The sequence below is a fragment of the Astyanax mexicanus genome, chromosome 3 (assembly GCF_023375975.1).
Source record: "Astyanax mexicanus isolate ESR-SI-001 chromosome 3, AstMex3_surface, whole genome shotgun sequence".
Lineage (NCBI taxonomy): Eukaryota > Metazoa > Chordata > Actinopteri > Characiformes > Acestrorhamphidae > Astyanax > Astyanax mexicanus.
Window position 1 is genome coordinate 56,363,634 of NC_064410.1, and position 17,296 is coordinate 56,380,929.

Below are 17,296 nucleotides of genomic sequence, written 5' to 3' on the forward strand. Positions count from 1 at the left end.
AGGTGTTTCTAATTCTAGTGTGTTTCCTGTTTGTTTAAATAGATCCCCTGTGCCACTTGTCCCTCGTCGGTCTTTGCACCTTCCCATGTTGTTTTGTCTCCCAGTGTTTTCTTGTATCTCTAGCTCTAGTTCCTTGCCTCTCCTAGTTTAGTGTTTATTCTTCTCATTTGTTTCTTGTTTATTTCCTCGCTCCCTAGTTCTCTGTTTAGTGTTTAGCTTCTTGATGTATTTCCTTGTGTATATCCCTGCCCTGTTTAGTTTTGTTTATTTCTTGTTTATGTACTTAGCTCTGTTTAGTTTCTCGTTTGTTAGACTCCCTGTTTGTTTGTTAGTTTTATCTCACCTCCGTTTCTTGTCTATTTCTTTATTTCTTGTCTGCTTGTTTCTTTTGTTTACCTTAGTTATTTATTTAATAAATCATTTATTTCGCCCTACCTGCAATTGCGTCCGTCTCCTCGTCCCCCTGCCTGGGTCATTCCTGGCAGTGCCATATCATACTGTATGCAATAATAATTATTTTCATTTTGTTGCAGTATGGTATTCTTGCCATATCGTCTACCCCTAATTTCCAGTAATAGACCAGTGACTTTGCAACCATGGAAAAAGGAAAAAACATGAGCATGGGTGTCCTGATTCCATTCCATTTCAAAGAAATAAAGCCAAAAATGCTTGGAGCAATTTCTTGGAGCACTTTTTTTGACCCTATGGACTAATGGAAAAAAATGTTGCCATTGAAACATATTCATTCTGGCCTCAGACTGAGGAAATCAAACATCATCCTGTTCATCCTGTTTTGATAAGAGAGATTGTCAGATGTTCCCCCAGGAGGTAAATAACCAGAATGTTGATGATGTTTCTCAGTGAATGCCATTTATACTAATCTCACTCCAGAACACAATGTGCCTCCTTCCAGATGTTCACTTTCTGAACTGTTTGCACATGGTAAACATGTACAGCTGTCAATTAGTTACAATTTTGTGTGTATTGGGGATGCCAGGTATGCTAGGTAAATGTTTGGCCGTGTGCCAGCCATTGACTAAAGCCTCATGCAGATGTTTTAAGATCCAGACAGAAACTACACAGACATCCTTTGTGAAAAGGAAGTATACTAACGGTGCGCATCCACTGGCACTTTTCTTTAATGCATGTCGCCATGCCGGATCTCTCTGCTCGCCGTGTTGGTGACGTTTTTAATTTAAATGAAGCAACAGAAGTAGTCAATCATAAGTTTAATATTTTACTTTTTTAGTAAACCTCACTGTAATATATAGTTCTATAAATCCACATTCCACCATTTTTGCATCTCTTCTGAATTTAAAACACGTCTGTTCTGTGTGTTTGAGGCTCGTATGTGTGTGGTGTCACAGCATGCAGTTCCCTGATTGGCTGGACGCAGCGCGGTGGCTGGATTCATTTGAATAAAGTTAGGCTCTGCTGAACTTCTTTGCCGGAGGGCCGGGCTGCGCTCAATGCAACCCAGCATGCACCGCTGCATGCGGCGCCTCTCTCCATGAGTGGGATGCGTCGGGGCTTAAGTGCCAGTGGACACGCACTGTTAAGGGCATTTCCATTCAAAATGCCTAATGAAAATACACATTAAATATACTTTTTCTGTATTTCCATAAAGTGTATTTTTATGCAATATGCTTTAAATGAAACGTGTTGATAGAAAATACAGTATATGTACTGCCATTAAATACTGCCTAAAGTGCACTTTAGTGTCAGTGTCATTAAGGTTTTTAGGAAATATGTGCATCAATACACAAAGTAGTATATTTACAAGATACTTTAAGTGTATTGATGTTTGAAAAAACTCATACTTAAATCTAAGTTTGCAGAATTTATACATGAAAAGCATTCAAAAGCACAACCTAATGCTTGTACATTGTATTTAAATGTAGCTTAATTACAATTGAAATATACATAAGTTGCCATAAGTTGTTTCAAAATAGTACATTTATTTTGTATTATATATTATATATATTGTATTTATATATGCTTAAATGCACTTTTCTTTTACAAGGGATGTCATGGGACAGGAACTAGTATTGTTTCATATTTCTCATGATCCCCTGCACTCTTTATTATCAATTTTATATGCTGCTTTCCCATGACTTTTGGCATGCCTGTGTAGATTCTGGAGGTGTAGTTAGCCACAGGCTGATTCACACAGTTTTTAATCGTTAGTTTCTCATTTTTATCTAATATAGGGAACAATTTAGTCAGTAAAATGTATTTCTTGGGTCAGCAGGGCCGTTAGACAACCAAAATATCATTAAGTAAGTTCTTTTAAAATCCTTTTTATTCATTTCATTCATAAGTAATAGTGTTTTCACAAGGTCTTTGTAGTAGATCTGACTACAGTCTTCCCAAAGAAAATATTATGCTAGTTTTTGATTCTAGTCTCTGAGCTGCTGAGAGTTTGGACTTCATTCAAGCTTGAAACCATTACCAGTAAATGATACACAGACTAGTAATGGGAAACATTGAGAATATGTTTTAACGTGTTTTAAGGTAACTCAGTTTTACTGTATTACTGTTTATTAGCTTGTTAAAAGTGATTCTTCTGAGCTTTGCATTAGTTCACAGTTGCCCATGGGCCATTGCTTCTGGTGTGTGTTTTGACTAGTTCTAATTACTAGTATAAACGTGGAGGATGAATTATAACTGTAATGATGTGTAATAAACTGTGCTTAATTCAATTAAAACATGTAAAAACATGATTTTAAACCTTCTCTCTTGCATGGTTACAAAATATAAATATATCTCCTGTGATTTATAAGCAACTTTAAAAAAATGAATAAATAAATAAGTGTATGCATAGCATTAACCTCTTTCATCCTAATTTACTCTAATGGGATGCCTAGTTTAGAACACTGGCAGTCATTTTATTGTAAACTACAAAACGAAAGACTCTTAGAAGAGGAAAGTTCCTGTTTTAGTGTTACTATTTTCTTATTTCCCATCATAGACCAGTGTGCACTTTTTGAATTGTTGGGATACTATGGATGGAAAGACTTGGAGAAAAATTTGATGGAAAAGGGTGTTGGCTGTTTTTTCTTTGAAACATGGAGATGGGTGGATCTACACATCATAGTGCAAACAGCCAGCAGAGGCACTAGATCTGTTGTGGCTTCACTTTAAAATACGTTTCACTGTCCGTGTTTATTTATTCATTGTTCACATTAGTTCATAATGTCACTCACACAAAAAACATGTGTTTCTCCAAAAGAGCAATTTTACATGAGAAAAAAAAAGCCTTAACTTTCAATGAGTTTTTCTCATAATTTATCTGTATATCTCCCATCACTAGTGATGCTTCAAAACAAGGAGGATGAAGGCTAGCACATGCCTCCTCAGACATGTGTGAAGCCAATCACCGGCTCTTTTAGAACTGCTGCTGATGCAGCACAGCATTACAGCGTGCTCGGAGGAAAGCGCAGCGACTCGGTTCTGATATATCAGCTCACAGATGCCTTGTGCTAATCGACATCACCCTAGGCGTGATGAGAAAAAAAAAAGTTATCTACCCATTCATAGAGAGCAAAGCCAATTGTGCTCTCTCGGGGCTCCCGCAGCTGATAGCAGGCTGCATGACCGGGATTCGAACCTGCAATCATCCGATCATAGTGGCTGCAACTTAGTCTGCTGGAATTTTTGAGCATTTCTATAAGCACTTTCATAATTAACTATTAGATTAACACTATGTCCGAAACATAGTGCTAAATGTCCAATCAAGTCAAATTCTAATCATGTGCTTTGCTCCTAACCTTGTTTTTCTCTTTTTCTTCAGATGGGCCAGGTCTGGAACAACCTTCACTCCAAGCTGAGTGGTCTTTTTATTGGTAAAAATGGACTTCAGTCTCCTCCCCTCTCTCCAAAATAATCCTCTGCTTGCTGTGAGACAGGTTAAAAAGCAAGCTGGACCCTGACTGGACTTCCAGAAGCTTTTCAGGCAATTCCTTTCTTTATTAAGCTCCAAAAACACTACTATGCATTTCATGCTCACTGTGGTTTTGCTCTGATTTCTACGATGATTCAGTTACTATCATTGATTTTTCATGCTGAGCTTCACGCAGAGCTGAGCTGCCCGACTGACAGCAGACTGTGTCGGAAACTGTAATCAAAGAGCTGCCTGTTAAGTGACAAGAGAGACGTCGGCCATTGTTTGGACTCCTGTTGGCTAAAAATATTATTTTAACAGAGCTAAGGATGATGAGCAGACATGTCACACATTTTCTAATCACGCATATTATACAGCATCATGCTGAGAGCATTCTGTAGATCATATTTGGTGTTATTAATGCAATATAAGTGCAAATCTGTGGCCCATTTTTTCTTTTAGAAAAAAAAAAGAAACTGTCCTTCTGGACTCAAAGCTGTCTTCACCTATCAAATGCATTACCACTACTAACTGGTAAAAAGGCTGCTGCATGCTATTTTTGTTTGCTATTGTGTTCCATACCTGGCAACCACATTCTAAGCTTAAACTAGATTCTGAGCTGCGTGTCTAAAACAGAATTGTATAGATTTTTAACAAATTCTAATTTTGTGTACAGTAGTTAGGGAAATGGTTAAGCAAGCCTTAGCCACAATATTAAAACCAACTACAAGGAATGTAGAAACAAGGAGGTGATTTTAAAGTTGTGGCTGATCCATGTAAAAAAGCCTCTCAAAAAGCCTGTCAAAAAAACTCACTCTAACCATAGTTAATCTCTGTGTTTACCTGTTTAGGAGAAAATTAGCCTAAGCATCTGTCTTCTAGTCCTTCTGGGCCACAAGATATTTCCATCTTTCAAACACATTACCAATATTTACTTATGCCAAGGCTGCAGAACACTGTTTGTCATTATGTTCTATACCTGGCAACCACATTCTAACCACATTCAAACTAGATTCTGAGCTGAATGTCAAAAAACGAATTTTATATATTTTTCACACAGTGAAATATTAGCAGTTTTTGTGCATTTTTTTTGGTTTGGAACATGCTATTAGCTTGTGATTATTTGGAAGGACATTGAGAAGAGGAGAGAGAACTTTGGGCAGCTTATACTTGTGGTAGGAGGCCACGTCCCCTCTCTTTGATAGGTGGAGCCAGGTAGGAGAGAGAGCAGAGTTAAAAAGGAGGAGACCAGTGGTTGAAGCTTCCAGTCAGAGGAGGGGAGTGTTGCTGCAAATACTTTACTTCCAAAGTCCATATAAAAAGATACTGGTTAAACAGTAATTACTCTTTGGACACTAAACTTTAGAAATAAAAACTAGTAACATTCTCACACCATGACATTACTACTACTACTACTACTACTGCAGTCCCTCTACAGTACACTGCAAAGCTTTGATACTAATCTATACAGCTGCCTAAACTTGTGGTTTCAGCACAACCACATATATGGAATGAACTATCTACCTGGCACCCACTATCAGGCCTCACTCCATTTCCAATAATTCATATTGCCTTGCCATGAGCACACTGACCAGTTTTCATCTTCACTCATAATTTAACACCTCACAACTTATACAGATATAGGCATTCCCAAGCCGTGCCCAGCGATAGCTCTTCATGAATAACGTATTTACTGTTGTACCATGACTTTTGGCATGTCAGTGTTATGTATGCAGTAACACCATATAAGGAACTTTTCAAAGCCATAATAGCTACAGATTACTGGGGTATACTGTAGTCGCTAAGCCTGAGCCTGAAGGTGGAGCATGAGTAAACATATACATGTTAATATACTGTATATAACTGCAGTGGAGCTCTATTTTTTTTTAAAGGAATTGATTTACCGTACTACCAAAGAAATGTTTTTACCTTTTTATAAATCATGAAGTCTTTTTAAATAAATTCCTTATATTTGAAGTGAGCTCATCTCAGGTTTAAATATGAAGGACCATTATGTTCACACAGCAGGTGAAAGTGTCAAACAGGGTTCTTGCACCAATTTAAAAGTCAAATTTAATGCTTTTTAAGACCTTTTTAAGACCTTGACAAATATAATTTTCTAAATTTGGCCACATCTTTAAAAGTGGTGCCTGATAACATAAAACCCCCCAAAAACAAACTTTGTAAAGCGTACCCCAGGTAGCTCACAGTCAGCTAGCTCACCGCAAACCTTATCTCTTTTTGGTAGCTTAGCTAACTCGCCGGTAAGGTCAGAATGTTAGCTAGCTCGCCGCTAACCTTAGTTCTCTTCCCGGCAGCTTAGCCAACTCGTCAGTAAAGTCAGTATGTTAGCTTGCTCACCGCTAACCTTATTTTCTTCCCAGCAGCTTAGCTAGCTCGCTGCTAACATTCGTCTGTTAGCTATCCTGCCCCTACAGTTAGCTAGCTCTCCATTAACCTAGGTTCTCTCCCTGGTAGCCCTAGCTAGCTCGCCGCTAACCTTATCTCTTCCCGGTAGCTTAGCTTACTCACCGGTAAGGTCAGTATGTTAGCTAGCTCGCCGCTAATCTTTGTTTTCCTTCCGGTAGCTATCTAGCTCGCTGCTAAAGTCAGTATGTTAGCTAGCTTTCCATTAACCTTAGTTCTCTTTCCAGTAGTTTAGCTTTCTTGCCAGTAAGGTCAGTATGTTAGCTAGCTCACCGCTAACCTTGTTTATCTCATCGGTAACGTAGCTAGCTTGTTGCTAATGTTAGCTAGCACTCCGCTAGCGCTAGTTCTTTCCCCGGATTAGATGTTTACGATGGGCCATTGTGTTTCCCACCGCCATTAAATGCACCATCTGAAAATCTAACACCTTCAGCAAATTTACAGTAAATGTTAAGACAATTTAAGACCTTAATTACCAGGATTTTAATTTTAGAGATTTAAGAGACTTTTTAAGGACCTGCATGAACCCTGGTCAAAATCCGATCTTTTTCGTCATATTTGATACAGATATATTTTTATCAGTAGTGGGACAATGAGGTAGTATGGAAGCCCATTCCCGCCACCTAAAAAATAAAAATACTCCAGCAATTTTCTTTTATTATTATTAAGTAAATTGCTATCTCAATATTTTGAGATACTATCTCAATATTTTGAGATACTAAGTCAATATTTTGAGATACTATCTCAATATTTTGAGATACTAAGTCAATATTTTGAGATACTAAGTCAATATTTTGAGATACTATCTCAATATTTTGAGATACTAAGTCAATATTTTGAGATACTAAGTCAATATTTTGAGATACCTTAAATGCTGGCTGAATATACATGCGGCCACCTGTAGATAATGACCTGGGAATTAGGCCAAAAGTGAGAGCAATAACGTTTTAATTCATATTTAATTTTATTTACATTATATTTCACTCAGAGTTAAACTCTGTCCCTCGCATTGTGTTCTCCCCTTTATTCAGAGCGTTTGCACAGCACTTTGCTTACATGCTGTTTTTTACTGTTAAAATGCGCCATCTACAGGCGGCCGCATGAATGTTCAGCCAGCATTTAAGGTGGAACGGAAATCTGAATAAGACACTGGCGAATAAGAAGCTAAATTCAGCCTCGTCCAAGATCCGGAGGCTTATTTTGATATTGTGTGATTCCTCTAAAAGTTCCAATATTTCATGATTTGTGAATCCACGTCTGAAGTAGTCCTCAATGATGGTATCCATTTTGCATCTTTGTCTCACCTGCTTCTGTCTCTGTACAGCCTACTAGTATCTCAAAATATTGACTTAGTATCTCAAAATATTGAGATAGTATCTCAAAATATTGACTTAGTATCTCAAAATATTGACTTAGTATCTCAAAATATTGAGATAGTATCTCAAAATATTGACTTAGTATCTCAAAATATTGAGATAGTATCTCAAAATATTGACTTAGTATCTCAAAATATTGAGATAGTATCTCAAAATATTGACTTAGTATCTCAAAATATTGAGATAGTATCTCAAAATATTGACTTAGTATCTCAAAATATTGACTTAGTATCTCAAAATATTGAGATAGTATCTCAAAATATTGACTTAGTATCTCAAAATATTGAGATAGCAGTTTACTTAATAATAATAAAAAAAACATTTTGCTGGATTATTTTTTTTTTTTAGGTGGCGGGAATGGGCTTCCATAAGGTAGAGATGTTTCTTTTCAAACTAAATTAGAAAGCTCATAACTGCTCAGTTTTTATCCAATTAAATTAACAAAAGTCAGATATTAATATATCTTTTGGATAGAGAGATAGATCGGATTTTGTGAGAAAATATCAATTTGGGCCAATTTACCAGCTGCTGTGTGAAAAAAAGCTTAAGACTTTTTTTTGACAAATTATTGGTGTAAAATATAGATGTAAATGTGAACATACAGATTATTGTGATTCAGCTAAAGCTACATTGTTTACTATAGCAAAGAGAGAATGAGATTCTATACTGGTGGATATCCATTTAATATATACGGTATTACAAACCATTTCTGACATATTTTGTGCCATGCTATGTTTTACGAGTATCATACTTTTTATGCTGTTCATTTAAAAGCATTAAAATAATTTTATCTCTGTAAATTTAGTGTCTATTTGCTTTTTGGCAAAATCTTTATACATGAATATATTTTATGTTTTTTTTGTTTTGTTTTTAAAGAAGATTATTTACAGTGTTGTTGTTATAGTTAAACATATGAAGAAATGTCTGGGTATAAGCAAACCTGTACTGCTCTATATTGCCCTCTACTGGCATTATGGTCAAATTACAAGTTCTCTATCTTGAATGCATTGTGCGCTCACTGAAATACACTATATGAGCTTCTGTGATCTCCCATTCTAAATCTATAGTCATTAGTGTGCAGTCTTTAACAGCAGTTCTTTAGCTCCACCCATTCTTTCACTAATCATTGTAAAGGCAGACTGAATGGCGTGGAGCTTGATTTTATACACTTGTGCTAATAGGACTGAATGAGGGGTATCCTAGTACTTTTGTCCGTATTGTATATGTACTTGTGTACCATTTGCAAGGCTGCCCCTGAGCTTAAATATTAATAGTTTTTTTTTTTTTGCTCAATGAAGAATAAAGCAGTGAATTGCTTAAAAAGGAATGTGTTGTGATTTTGTGTGTTTCTAACAACACCTTTTCATCTTTTCATAACAATAGTTTTGGTACAATAGAACAAAGTTATACTGCAGTTATAACTACATTTTGTAATTAGATTTGTACAGTATAATATTCATAAAATTTGTATCAGCTCCATAGATTTCTATTTGTCCAGAAATATACTAGTGCATCTCAAAAATTTGAATATCATTCAAAAATTACTTTTTCAGTTATCCCGTTGATATATATATATATATATATGAGCCATCACTGATCATCAGTAAATTTTGCATTTTATTCAAATTCAAGGGACCAAAGTCTGGAGGAAGAGTGGAGAGACACAGTCCAAACTGCTCGAGGTCTAGTGTGAAGTTTCCACCAATCAGTGATGGTTTGGAGAGACATGTCATCTGCTGGTGTTGATCCACTGTGTTTTATTATCAAGTCTAAAGTCAGTGTAGTTTTGTTTTCCTGGAATATCTTACAGCACTTCATGCTTCCCTCTGCTGACAACTTTTATGGAGATGCAGATTTCATTTTTCAGCAGGACTTGGCACACTGCCCACACTGCCAAAACTACCAATTGCTCTTATCTTATTTTCTGAGACACTGATTTTTGGGTTTGTATTGGCTGTAAGCTATAATCATCAACAATAAAAAAAATAAACGCTTAAAATAAATTACTCTGTGTGTAATACATCTATATAATAATATATTATATAGATTTGAACTGAATTACTGAAATAAAGTAACTTTTCAATAACATATATTTTTTTAGATGTACTAGTAGTGGATAGCCTTTCAAATGATCCAGACATCTGAAAGACCTGTCTGAGGTTCATTTTAATACCTTTCAACCCTTCTTCTGAGTAAGGCACCTACACACCACCATCAAGAATGAGGTCATTTACATATATCACTCTAGAAATACTGTACCACTGGTATAATTCCAAAGACTAAATAAAAGAGGTTGAACACAGTGATGTATAAAAGAAGTACAAATTACTTTTTAATATGTAAAAAATAGGGGGGAAAAGATTATAGCACCTTACATGTTTTGGATCAAAATTGAAGAAAAAGGTAACGTTTGAGTTAAACATTGAAAGATATGAGTGCAATTAAGTGTACAAAAAGATTTTTAAATTAAATAGTAGTTAAGATGTTAAACAGTATACTTTTATAACCTTAACCTTTGAAAAATAAAGAAAGTTACAGCCTATGGCCTTTTTTATAGAACTTGCTACTGCATGCTACAAACACTACTCAACTCATATCTATACAGCGTTTTAGTTTTTTTAAATTTGGTATCTAGGACCTAAACCAGGTAATTATAGTACCGTATTTTTCGGACTATAAGGCGCACCGTATTATAAGACGCACTATCAAAGAACGCCTATTTTCTGCTATTTTTCCATACATAGGGCGCATCGCATTATAAGGCGCGTTAAGTGACACTAGAAAGGGTGCCTATATCAAAGTGAACAGGGGTGGCGCCATGTTTCCCTTCCCCCACCGGGGGTGGTCGCTTGCCGGTGGAGCGTCTCAGTATACAAATCTAGCTCTTTCAAAGTCAAACGAGTGCTGGATATTAATCTACACAGATTCCTCTCCTGAAAACTGTTTATTTGGGTGAGTAACGTGCTTCAGTTTATTTACAGTAAGCTTAGATTTCCAGATGTCCACTAAGGCTTGCTGCACCAGCGTTAGCATAGCTATCCGCTAGCACGCTAGCTAGTCACCTAAACTAGTAAAGTTAACCCAAACTTAAACGACAGCGTTACACTGAGTAATCCTGCGTGTTCTGGTAAGACAGTGAGATATTAGCTAGCGATTCGTCCCCCGTAGCTTGTTTTAACACGGTAAACAAGCAGATTACAGGCTGATAAAACTCACCTCTGAGAGAGTTAGCGCTTAGCATCTAGCTAATGCTAGCCAGGCAAAGCAGCACAGACTTACAGGCCGATAACTCACCTCTGAACGGTGAACGCTTAGCGATTAGCATCTAACTCTAATAATACTGCTCCAGCAGTATTAAAAGTGCTAAATTTAGAAAATACTGATCTCTGAACAGTGAAAAAGCTAGCTAGCTAAGCGGTTAGCATCTAGCTAATGCTATTTATTGCTGCTCCAGCCTCGGAGCGGCACGGCTCTGCACCGGAGTGTGTGTTTACTGCTCCTTACAACCTGACGAGTAAAATTTAGATAATACTGATCTCTGAACAGTGAATAAGCTAGCTAGCTTAGCGGTTAGCATCTAGCTAATGCTATTGCTGCTCAGCCTCGGAGCTGCACGGCTCTGGACTCTGTATAGCACTGAAACTCTCTATAACGCTGCACGGAGTGTGTGTTTACTGCTCCTTACAACCTGACGAGTAAAATCCATACAAAAGGCGCACCGTATTATAAGACGCACTGTCAATTTTTGTGAAAATTAAAAGTTTTTAAGTGCGCCTTATAGTCCGAAAAATACGGTACTTAATCGGGACTAAAACTTAGATTTGGGACTAAATCTGATCTGTAAAGTTTGCACCGCTTTGACTGGCCAAAGAAAATTTACTATGTATGCAATATAAAAGGCCATATGTTGGGAATCTTAAATACGATCCCTGTAGCAGCTTTTACAAAATCAGTGAGTAGGAGTGGGACAAAACATCGGTATTGCGATATCGGTATTGCGAAAAAACCTGTGGTGAAGAATATTGGTTGTTAAATTCTGTAAAATCCTTTTTATTTGCTTATTTAGAAGTGTTTTATCCACTTCAGTAACACAGATGCCATGAAGTATCGTAGAAAACGGTCTTTTTATATACTGAGCAATATACATACACTATCACAGAATCACAGTATAATATAATAATTGTTTTCATGAGATGTACTGTGATTCCCACCCTTAATAGTGATTGTGTTATAGAGTCTTACCTTAACTCTAATCGAATCTAATCATAGAAAAATTACTAAAATCCAATAAAGTCAAGCAGTAAAGGTGCAATGCAATGGTAAAAAAGACAAACTACATTTTTAAACCATATCGTATTTTTTGCACTATAAGGCGCAATTAAAATCCTTACATTTTCCCAAAAACCATCAGTGTGCCTTATAATGCGGTGCTCCTTATGAATGAGCAGTAAAGCCCTAGCGCTAAAGTACAGCTTTATACAGGAGTTTCAGTTTAGTTCTCCAGCACCGAGACTGGATCAGTATTAGCATTAGCCGCTCATCGCACTAAGCGCTAGCTCTTTTGCCGTTCAGAGGTGGGTATTATCAGCCTGTAGTCTGCTGATAACCCCAGCTAGCACTGCTGGAGCAGGATTTACATTAGCCGCTAAGCACTAGCTCTTTCAACGTTCAGAGGCGAGTATATCTGAATGTAGCCTGAGTGTTTGCCGTGTTAAAACAAGCTACGTGGGACAAACCACTAGCTGATAGCACCCTGGCTTACTGGAACACTCAGGGTTCCTCAGTGTAGTGCTGTCAGTTGTCATTAGCCGCTAACTACGACTAGCCTTAGTGGAAATCTAAGTTTATATAATAACTAAATAACTGGAAGCACTTTACTCACCCAAATAAACAGTTTTCAAAAGAGAATTTTTTGTAGATTAACGTCCATCACTTGTTGAAAAATGTTTTTTTGTTTTGTTTTGTTTAATTAACTTAACTTAGCTTCATAGGTCTGCTGAATTAGAAGGAAAACATGGTGACACCCATGTGCCTTACTAGTGTTGCATAATGTGCCTTATAATCCAGTGCACTTTATATATAAAAATGGACGTTTATTGATAATGTGCCTTATAATACGATGCACTTTATAGTGCGAAAAATATGGAACAACAAAAACAAACTCAAAAGCGAAGTTAAGAGTTCATCTCCGCTAGTGTGGACCACCTGATGATGGGGCATCTTTTGATGAGCCCAGAACTCCTTCACTTCCCTCAACAGTGTGTGAACGGGGGGCCATCACTCCCTCTGATAGTGTGAAGAGGACAGTCAGTAGAGGTGTGAAAATCTGATCAGATCTCCTGCACCTCGTCCAGTTTGTGTTCCAATATCACATCGTGACCCTGGAATTTAAAGTATCCCAAGAACTTCTTCCTCTGTAGCATCAGCGGGAACCACAGCACGTCATCCGCCCACATCTGACTGAAGGGGATTTTATCAATGTCAAACCACTGAGGCTTCATTTCTGAAAAAAAAAATAAAATAATAAAGAATAGCCACATTTCAAAACTGATATCTCTATTCTGACAGTAAAATGCACAGCTGAAGCTGTATTGTAATGTAAAGTTCAGCATCAGTACCCTCAGATTCGGTGGGCTCGCCATTATAAGAGTCAGCTCTGAATATGTGGACGTCCATCAGCTCTGTATCTCCAACAAACTCAAACGTGATATTTCCAATCTTGTGTAGAGTATCTACAGTAAGCCCACTTTCCTCCAGCAGTTCCCTGACAGATCAGACAAAATCACATTATTTCAACAGGTACATACACACTTATTATTATCAGTATTATTATTAATTGGATTTAATAATGATTTATGTAAATAAATACACTGTAAAAATCATTTTATCTTGAATTGTCAGTCTTTTGCTTCTATGACCTTGTTTTCAACTCAATTGGTGTCCTTATTTAGAGCACTTTTGGTAGGTACTGACCACTGCATACTGGGAACACTGCACAAACACTCCAGTTGGTTTCTATGGTCCGAATCAGTTAATGAGTTTGTTTACTTGGACCTCTGTTTGGTTTGGTTTCACACAGGCACAAACATTGCCTCCTCTGACTGGTGAGAAGATTCTGTGTTCCAGTGTGTATATCTGTGCAGTGTGAAGTTGAAAAGTTGCCACTGCGCTTTTAAACAGTGTTTTCAATGGGATGTGCAGTGCGTCTGTGAGCAGCAAACACTGCACATACCACACATGTAAACAGCATGGAGCAGCAGGGACAGTGTTTGTTCACAGTAGTATATTATCTGGCTAATATATCAAATTAAACTGTAAATTTTGCGAGTGAACACTGGCCAGTGTGCTCATATCAAGGTGACATGAATTATGGGAGTTGAGTGAGTGAGAGTGATAGTGGCTACCAGATAGATGGGACTTTCATTTCTGAAGTTGTGCAGGAATATAATATTTTTTTAATCCACAGTAGTAAAACTAATAATAATAATTCTTTATTTTTATATAGCTCTTTAACAAAAACCCAAAGACGCTTACAGTTCAAAGTATGTAATTAACACATTAAACACAGACAGCAAAAGCATAGTAATATATGCAACACAAGGCAGTTTCACATGTTTACCAGAAATACATAAAAAACATTAATACCCACAGTGGACAGCACTAATCACTCAGAAGTCGAGGGATATATATGTCTCCCCTTATTTTATTACTGTCTTTCCTAAAAATGGGCAGAGCTAATTGTTGATATGGAGTTTTTAAACGGAGAAATCTGAAGCTTCTTTCTGGAGTAACTCACCGTCGAGCTGCCTGCTCTATGCTTTCTCCTGTCTGGACTTTCCCCCCGAAGCCGTTCCACTTCCCCGCCCCGAAGCCCCTCTTCTTCATACCCAGCAGCACCCGCTCGGGCTGCACCACCAGCACCAGAGTCAGCAGCTTCCTTGTGAACATCTAATACAAGGAGAACATTTTACATTCATTCAGTCATTCAATCCTGTACACTTTTTTATTATTTACTAAATAAAATGTAACTGTAGATAGACTTTTATTACTTATATTACAAATGACAGATCTCAGTAATCCAGTTAACACTTGTATAAACTCTCATTTTAGACATCACCTATTAAATGTTTACTAGTAAAAATATCAGACCTAAAAGATCTATAAAATCATTGATATCTTTATTGTAATTTTCATTATCTATATGTCATTTTGACTAGATTTGACTATATTACACAATGTCTTATTTGATCTTTTCTATAATTATTTTTTTACTAGTAGTGTCAATCGATTACAAAATTAAATCAGATTAATCACAACAATATTCTGTGAATAACTGCGATTAATCGCACTTGTTCTTCTAAAGATGCAAGTTTTTATAGTAGATATTTAAATGTAAATACAATAATGAATGTAAGAAATTTAAAATGCAATTATATTTATATTAGTGGTGTAAATTTAAATACTAATATATATTTGTTTGTTTGAGGGGAGATAAAGCCAACGTGGGGAGCTGGAATAAAGAGCATGATAAATTGGATACATTTAAAGTTGACAGCCCTTATATTTACTAGTAAAATCTCTAATTTAACAGGGCAATTGATTGCATTTATTAAAACGTTTTATCATATTTATAGCCTTGTACATTTAGTTTAGAGAACTTGAATTAGTGCCAGTTTTCACCAGCCAAAATGTATTCGTGCATATAAGGACCGTCACGCTTCACTAGTAAGAATTACAGTATTTGGAATTTCTACTCTACTCTAATCTTTAGTAGGGGTGGGCAATATTATATCGTATACAATATATTGTGACACATAAATATTGTGATATTAAAAATCCATATTGTGATAATAGAGATGTTCTGTCTTAAAAGTAGTCCATTATTTACTGTAAAGCTTTAAGTGTATTTATTGTATAAATGTTTTAGTTTGCAGTTTATATGCATGCACTAAATATTCTGCAATATTTTTTGCTGCATTGTATTATTTTATGCTATATTATTTATTTTGCCACATTATGATTATACTGTTATACTATTATACTATATTCCTGAAAGAAATTAATTAAATATTTTTCTGTTTTCCTATATCGCCAAGTATATCGTTATCGCAAAAATACCCTGAAATATCCTGATATTATTTTAGAGCCATATCGCCCACCCCTAATCTTTTCTTTAGTAAGATTTTTTTTAAACTGACAAATATTACATTCGGTGCAAATCAAAGGGAACACAAGTGTGTTCATAACTAAAAAAGTTATTTAACAATTACACAAGTGATTTTACTACAATTAACAACAAAAATACAAATAATATGTCTAAATTTTGATGTATTCATTTATTCTTATTTGCTGAATCTTGTTTTTGAGTGCAATGCAGACAGAAAACAGCATTCTTTTGTTTGGAAGGGTTAAAGTATATATTGGCCATATATATTTTTCATGTACTGCCTTTGGACAACGTTATGCATTTAGAACACTTCTGCATGTTATCAAAAGTCAAAATAGAAATGTATATTTAATAGTTAGTTATATCCACAGGCAATACAAAGCTTCGAAAAAATATTTTTTCCTCCCCAAAAACATAATTCATGTTATAGAGGGTTAATATAAACAATAAATATTTTATAATTAATATCACAAAGACCATTTAGTCAAGCTGCCAGGGGTGAAGGTTTCCTACAGTAGCAGGTAACTAATGTTAGTTAATGGAGCACCAGCAGAGATATTTACAGCGAATTTACAGTATATTGATGAAATTATACAGAATTAATGAGGTTTAAATCATTTCCTTACTTGAATGAAAACACGGTCCACGTGTACAGTGTCTAAAATCCTGCTTTAATACAGTTTAATACAAAATAACCCCGTTTAGAAACACTGAACCAGCAGCAGCAGCACTCTCATTCCCGCGTGTGTGCGAGAACCACGTGACCCAAGGAGCGCCGACGGCTACTGCAGATCAGGAAAGCATACGGATCAACCTCAATAGGACGAATGTGCAGAACTGTGGCCAGCCCGGAGTGTTTACAGATCTGCGGTCATTCTGTGTTGTGTTACATTGAAAAAGTCTCGACTGGAATGATTCAAAAACGCGAACAAGTGGGTCAGAAATGAAAATATGTAAATATGCAAGAATATTCTTGTTGTAAATTTAGTAAAAAAAAAAAAGTGTTTTTTTTTATTTGCTGCCTTTGGACAACGTTATGCAGTTAGAACAATCCTGTATGTTATCAAAAGTCAAAACTAAAATTTATAAGCTTATGAACATAAAAAAACATGTTTTGTAATTCATTAACTGATTTAGTATGCTCGAAGTAAACTGAAATTAAAAATATTAAAATATAAACAGTAAAAAAGTTTATAGTGTTTTTCATTTACGGATTAAGTATACTTTTTGAAACAGTAAAAAAAACAATATTTAAAAATTAATTAAAATATATTGTTATTCATTTAGTACACTTTTAAAACAGTAAAAAGTATAACTTGTAATTCATTAACTGATTAAGTATACTCTAAACTAAACTAAAATTTGAAATATAAAAATATAAGATAAGATGTTTTAAAATATAACAATTCACTTTCTGTAGGTTTCACACCGGACACATTTCCC

At 35.9% G+C, this 17,296-nt stretch overlaps 3 protein-coding genes across 4 annotated transcripts in view; 2 read left to right on the forward strand and 1 right to left on the reverse strand.

Moving 5' to 3' along the window:
- snx8a (sorting nexin 8a) overlaps positions 1-9,013 on the forward strand; it is a 28,491-nt gene extending 19,478 nt beyond the window's left edge. Inside the window, exons 13-14 of one of the 2 annotated variants that reach the window (XM_007247796.4) lie at positions 3,794-6,907; positions 8,059-9,013. In XM_007247796.4, coding sequence (XP_007247858.3) covers positions 3,794-3,886 — 93 coding nt within the window. In that variant the 3' untranslated portion in view covers positions 3,887-6,907; positions 8,059-9,013. Of the gene's footprint in view, positions 1-1,343; positions 2,735-3,793; positions 6,908-8,058 lie in introns of those variants that run through there. The other variant, XM_007247797.4, reaches the window with a different exon arrangement.
- chst12a (carbohydrate (chondroitin 4) sulfotransferase 12a) overlaps positions 1-17,296 on the forward strand; it is a 458,541-nt gene that overhangs the window by 403,609 nt on the left and 37,636 nt on the right. The gene's annotated exons all lie outside the window — the stretch shown is intronic.
- Positions 11,474-16,618, reverse strand: nudt1 (nudix (nucleoside diphosphate linked moiety X)-type motif 1). The gene is made up of 4 exons (XM_007247795.4): positions 16,480-16,618; positions 14,483-14,634; positions 13,305-13,450; positions 11,474-13,189 (listed from the first exon to the last, which is right to left on the reverse strand). The coding sequence occupies exons 2-4, from the start codon at positions 14,632-14,634 to the stop codon at positions 13,017-13,019; spliced, it is 471 nt and encodes a 156-aa protein (XP_007247857.1). The 5' UTR covers positions 16,480-16,618; the 3' UTR covers positions 11,474-13,016.

Coding starts and splice junctions, on each gene's coding strand:
- nudt1 (XM_007247795.4), bottom strand. CDS start 14,634: ATGTTCACAAGGAAGCTGCTGACTCTGGTGCTGGTGGTGCAGCCCGAG. Junction 13,451..14,482: donor ATAGAGCAGGCAGCTCGACG/GTGAGTTACTCC, acceptor CTGATCTGTCAG/GGAACTGCTGGAGGAAAGTG. Junction 13,190..13,304: donor CGAGCCCACCGAATCTGAGG/GTACTGATGCTG, acceptor TTTTTTTTTCAG/AAATGAAGCCTCAGTGGTTT.